Raw genomic sequence first — 6,812 nt, forward strand, 5'->3', positions numbered from 1 at the left:
CGAGTGTCTGCTGTGTCAAAGAGCCTTCTCCCGCTCTGACCACCTGGCTCTGCATATGAAGAGACACACCTGAAACTCTGTCTCTATCTCTATCTCACACACACACACACACACGCGCGTGCACACGCACACACGCACATGTACACATACATGCACGCAGTCCATGCAAAAGTTGGAAGTTTCCATGTTCAGAAATGGAGATTCCTTACTGTGCTCATTGCTAAATTGTGTACTTTCCATGAATATCATCATTATAGCAAAAAAGTGGGTTCATAAAAAAAGGATAACTAGAGTGCAACTACATTTAAAACCTTTAATTAGTTGAGACAAATATCAGGTTTTTCTTTTCGATTCCTCAACTAATTAACCTGTTAAACTCTGACTTAACTGTATTTCCCATAAAATTTCTCCTTAAGCAGATTAAAAGTTGAGAAAAGCATTTGTATCTGTATCCGAGGTTAATGCCATGCACTATTCTCTATCTGCTGATTCTAACAGAGTTATATCACGTCTGTAACAAGCATCATATTCCTACCTTAGATGCTATGTTGTTACAGTATGCCAGTGTCATTACATTACATTATGTTAAGTGTCATTAGTCATTACATTACGTTAAGTGTCATTACATTACATTACGTTAAGTGTCATTACATCACATTACATTGTGTTAAGTGTCATCACATTACATTACATTATGTTAAGTGTCATTACATCACATTACATTACATTATGTTAAGTGTCATTAGGCCTACATCACATTATATTACATTACATTACGTAATTACAATACGCAAGTGTCATTACATCACATTGCATTACATTATGTTAAGTGTCATTACATCACATTACATTACGTTAAGTGTCATTACATCACATTACATTACATTATGTTAAGTGTCATTACATTACATTACGTTAAGTGTCATTACATTATGTTAAGTGTCATTACATCACATTACATTACGTTAAGTGTCATTACATCACATTACATTACATCATGTTAAGTGTCATTACATTACATCAAAAGCAGAGGGGTGTCGTACATCCATTATTATCCTACATCTCCCTGTTACCTATGACGGCATATTTGGACCTGGGAATCTCTTTATCTGATTTAAAACTGTGTGTTTTAGATGTTTGCAAAGCCATGGGAGTTTACCATGCTAAATGTTTTAAATGCAATTGCATTCCAATAATCCTTTTGAGTGAGAAGTGAGAGCCCACTTTTCTTGCTACAGTATATGCATATTCCAAGTTGCCATGTTTTCAATATGAATTGATGGGACCACATGTAGAACAGTTGGGGCCACACAGACACTGTACACATTGAGGGCAGCTATACAGGTAACTGTGTGGGATTCTGACACCTGTAGACTTTAACACTAACAAAAGGTGTGGAACATACATAGGTCATAATGGGATTTACAGTACGTATCAATGACACACACACACACACATGCGCGCGTGCGTGCACACACACACGCGCGCACGCGCACACACACACACACACACACACACACACACACACACACACACACACACACACACACACACACACACACAGTGGGTTGTCATATCTTTGTCTACTTAGTATTCACCATATTCAACATTCAGGGATTATAATATTTTTCAATGAATAATTTCACTATATATGTAAAATGATTTGATTATACACACATGTAATGTCGCCTACGCTAATTTATGTTGTCTGCTATAACTTTTTTGAATGTATAATTTAAGAATAAGATGTCTGCTTTGGTTTTTCTCAAAGATTTTAAAGTTGTACATACATTTAGTCATTTCTTCCAGGTAATCATCCTGTCAAAACAAACAACGTATTTATTTACAATACTTTCCATATGAATATAACATATTTCCTTTCTATTTTACAAAGAAACTAAGTGTTTTCAAGTTTGTTTGTTTTTCAATCATTTGTATACTTTTTATATTTCAATAAAGCTTGATGCTGTAAAGATTCCTCTGCTTAATAAAGTATGACATAAATTAGACTTGTATTTGTTCACAGACATGGGAATCATGAGGTCAGGACATGTAAGAAAATTACAAATTTGATTAGATTAGATTAAATTGTATTGTATCGTACAGCACAAGTACAGTACAAAGAAAAGAAGTTGGCATCTAACCAGAGTGCAAGGTAACAGTAAGGTGCATAACAATGTACAGTGTAACAAGTGATTATATGGAATATAACAAAGCTACTTAGTAAATATGATAATCTGATGTATGTACAGTATTATTATGTACAGTGTCCAAGTATAATTACACTATGGTAGTAAGCCATACTGGCCAGTGGTATAACTAATAAGAGTAGGTATAGGATATATATATATATATATATATATATATATATATATATATATATATATATATATATATATATATATATATATATATATATATATATATATATATAATATATGCAGATATATTCATATGGTATACAGTATTATATGGGTTGACTATAGGTCAAGGTAGGTAGTTATGATTAGGGTATAACGGTACACAGAAGCCACGGTTTGGGGTCACGGTTCGGTACAACGGGAAAAAAATATCTATAATGATTATTATATATTTATAATAATAATAATTATTATTATTATTATTAATAAATATAATTATTTTGTATTAAGTTATACTTAGTTCCAACTGGCTTGCTGCGATAGTCAGTCAGTGATAACGGTGTCATTCTGTGTTCAGGAATCCACTTGAGTAAATTAATTGCATTCTGCCCCCACCCCCCACCAGTGTATAGTTTCAGTTTCACTTCTAGAGTAGATTTAACTTCATGTGAAGCAGAGAAAGAAGACTTTACAGAAGAGATGCCATGTTACACAACAATGGCAGAGGATTTATCAATATTTTGGATTTAAATACCGCAGCAGCTCGACTGGAGAGGAGCTCAGAGGACCAGTCCAGATCAGCAAAAGTATGTTAGCCAAAGAAAGTTGGTGTGTGCGTGTGTGTCTTTCCATTGGTTAACATTATTAGGCGAACAAGAAAACGATGAACATTTTCAGGCTATGACCCTGCTGTGAATGAATGAATGAATGAATGAATGAATGAATGAATGAATGAATGAAAACTTTATTTAACAGATTGCAGAATGGGTACAATACAGTACAGCTCAATACACACAATTGTTAAGGGGATGCAGACCAGAGAAAGACGTTTGTCTTGTTTACATCAGGGTCCCCCATTTTCAATTCATATAGTGACATTTATGACATACACAACATACATGCCATTTATGGCATAGGGACATATATAGGTATTTAGTACTGATACATTTGTGACATAAACGGTATTCAAATATACAGTACTGTTACCCCTCCTGACAGAGTATATACATATGGGGAGGGGACTGTACCTTAGGAGGGGGTGGGTGGGTGGGAGAGAAATATACATACGGCGGGGAGGGAATATATACATGCGGTGGGGAGGAGACTGTCTATTAGGAGGTGGTGGGGGTTTTGGGCATTTACGGTGGCCAGTTTCGAATTGCAGCCTCCCGTAGGTGCTCTTTAACACTTTGGTTGCCTAAGGTTAAATTAATGATATACCATAGATTGCCAGCGCTATTTGTCTATGGAGAAAGTCCCCTTCTTTGCAGGGCTATAACTTTTTAAATTCTATTGCTACATTGCCATTATTAGGGCCCATTCAAAGTCCTATATGTATTGTTCATTGTGTAGCAACGTTAAACTTTTTCATTCACATATTCATAGTAAAGTATGGTCTAATGTATAAGTATGTTTTCATCTCTTTCTGCAGCTTTCTCCAGAACGTGATATATAGCCCCAAATGCATTATATTGATGATGAAATACAGTTTGATGGCAATCAGCGCGATATAAAAAATTCCAACTAGACGTACTTCTAGAAGTTACTACACGTCATCTGATGTTGACCGGATGGGCGAGGGGGCGTTTATAATTCCGTGGGCAGCGTTATACCAATCATCTAATGTGGGTCAAATGTTGATAATATCAGTTATTATCGAAGACGGTAACGTTACACGCTGAAACTCACCCCAGTCTCCGCGCGCCGTTGGGCGATCATCGTCGAGTAGAAATTTTATCATTATGGGATATATTATTACCCGGTCCATCTCCAGCTTGTATAATGGTATATACGTCCAAATCATGTTGTTTATCGAGTTATTGGCAATCGATCGCTATGTAGTGTGACGAGCTAGAGTGCCGGAACCTATACCGAGTGCCCGGAAGTAATATGGCCGACCAGCAAAACCTCTACTGCGCTTCCTGTTAAGCGGTTGCGCCGATCGGCCACCAGATGGCGCTCCTGAACCGCCAGAGAGCTCAGTGGGTCCTGCTGGTGGATCTCAGGCCAGCGGAGGGACATTATGAATCCGATCGCAGATTTTTGAAATATTGATATAAGGACGACGTACAGCGTCCCCCGGCAACTTTAGCATGGCCAGCAAAGACGTCTAAAGACGGGTCCCGGCAGTCAAAGTGTTAAGAGCGGTTTTGAATGTGGGTAGGGATTCACATTCCTTTACAGCTTTGGGTAGGGCGTTCCACATTGATGTGGCATAATTGCGAAACGTGTTTAGTCCCTTGTTTGAGCCGAATCTGGGTTTAACATGATTTGTTGAGCTTCCTCTGGTGTAGTGGTTGTGGTATTCACTGACCTTTGGGAAGTATTTTGACATGTACATGGGTACCTTAGTCGTATAGTGTATCTTGTAGACCAGGCCCATTGCAAGTTGCTGTACTCTGTCGTCTACTCTAAGCCATCCTAGGTTGTCAAAGTGGGCAGGGGTGAGGTCAGGTGGGTTCTGGGGGTAAGGTCAAGTAGTAGTCTGACCAGTTTGTTTTGTGATGTTTGTAATCTTGTTTTAAGCGCCTTTAAGGTGCTTTGGTACCATGAGGTGCACGCATAGTCGTAGTACCCTTGTTATGGTTTGTAACCGACCTCAAACGCAACGGCACAGACAGGAAGTTCAGAGTTAGCCAAAAGCTAGGGCGTATTTATTTACAGAGTCAGAAGAAGGATATGTACAATAATCAAACAAATAGGGAGACTGCCTTCGGCAGAGTCATCTGCCGCTCTGCAGAATCCTCCTGGTGATAGTGGTGGGGAATTGGCATGTGACGTTGTAGCGGCTCTGCAGATACTCCCAGCAGATAGTGGTGGGGAATTGGCATGTGACGTTGTAGCGGCTCTGCAGATACTCCCAGCTTTCGCTCAAGGTGGAAAACGGAGAGAGAGAGAGAGATATCAGAAACAGTCCAACGAAACACAGAGGCAGTGTGGTTCCCTCCTCCCTAGCTGGGTCCAGAACCAATTGACAGTGACGGTCTTCAGTGTTCCCCACAACACACAATTTAGAATAATCCAGAACCAATTGATAGTGACAGTCTTCAGTGTTTCTTCAATACACACAATCAGAATAATCCAAAACCAAACGATAGTGACATTCTTCAGTGTTTCTTCAATACACACAATCAGAATAATCCAGAACCAAACGATAGTGACAGTCTTCAGTGTTTCTTCGATACACACAATCAGAATAATCCAGAGGGGTTTGGTTCCACTCACCCAAGCGCAACGCGTAAAGCGGGCAAAACGAGGCGCAGCTCCAAACGGGGAACAAGGTTCTCAACAGCGGTTCTCCACAGAAAGGTCCTGGAGAGAAAGTAGACCAGGAACAGCAACAGGGAAAAAACAGGCAAATGCAGTTGTATTCCAGAACGACCAGGGCCGCGGGAAGTCCGCGGGATGTGGGGGTGCTGAGATATTGATATTAATTTTTTTATATAATTTTTTTTTAAATAAAATATATATATTATATAATTATACTTGTAGTTGTATTGTCTGCGAGACATCGCCACCACGCAACAAGTCAAAATGCTCGCTATCTGCAAACAGCTCCACTGTCTGTGTGTATACTCTGCTTTGGTCAAATCAGATTCACATTCAGCGTGCGTGGGGCCTGAGAGTGCTGGGGCTGACGTTCTGCAGATGGATACTGAGTCAGAGGCTAGAGCGATAGTTCAACAGGGTCTGAAACGTGAAACGTGTTATGACTTATGAGGGGGTGCTGAGATAAGTGATATAATAATAACGTCATAGGTTTACCACTCTGGTAAACCAACACTCTCGTTCACTAGAGACCGCGCTCTCACGCTCAGCTCTGCGGAGCGTGCGAGACAAACATGTAATCGTTTTGATGCCCAGCTTACCCCACCTGTTGCGCGGCGCCCTCCCTCTGCAATTCGTTCCCCGCATACATGATCGCCGACATGCAAAAGGTCTTCGACTACCCTCCCGGGGGCTCGGATAGTTCTGCTGGCTTGTTCACGCCAGGGAAACCGCAGATATATTCCTTTAATGCGAATTCAGCGTCCCAAAACTTCCAGGCTGAGTATATTTTTTTTACCAACGGATTTCCAGTTCCGTGTTGACGCTTCCAGGCCGCGTCTATTCGAATCCCAACCGGTTCATGCGTCGGCTACACGCTGTTAACAACACTGCATTATCGAGACAGCGCCCCTATGACGATCTGGCAATGCATTCTAAGAGTAGGGTAAATCTGCAGTGCCGCTCCGCTCTGTGACATTGAGTAGCCTCGGTTACAATGGAATAAATAAAGCCAAAACAACCTTGCAGTTGCAGTTACACTCCCCGCCAGCAGGGGGTGCTGCAGCCCCTGCCGCACCCCTAGTTCCCGCGTCCTTGAGAACGACCCGACAACGATAGAAGGAAGGTCCCGGTATATAAAGCCCTCTGGGGCGCTAATCACAAACTATGACAGCTGCGTGATGA

The 6,812-nt window shown here is 40.5% G+C and overlaps 1 protein-coding gene across 2 annotated transcripts in view; it reads left to right on the forward strand.

The window, feature by feature from the left end:
* klf1 (Kruppel like factor 1 (erythroid)) overlaps positions 1 to 1,975 on the forward strand; it is a 4,072-nt gene extending 2,097 nt beyond the window's left edge. For both annotated transcript variants that reach the window (XM_084317873.1, XM_084317874.1), the window contains one exon: positions 1 to 1,975. This exon is cut by the window's left edge and continues 103 nt beyond it. In XM_084317873.1, the coding sequence (XP_084173999.1) occupies positions 1 to 73 (73 nt within the window). In that variant the 3' untranslated portion in view covers positions 74 to 1,975.
* The last annotated feature ends 4,837 nt before the right edge of the window (positions 1,976 to 6,812 follow it).

This window comes from Notolepis coatsorum (genome assembly GCF_963971535.1).
Source record: "Notolepis coatsorum genome assembly, chromosome: 7".
NCBI lineage: Eukaryota > Metazoa > Chordata > Actinopteri > Aulopiformes > Paralepididae > Notolepis > Notolepis coatsorum.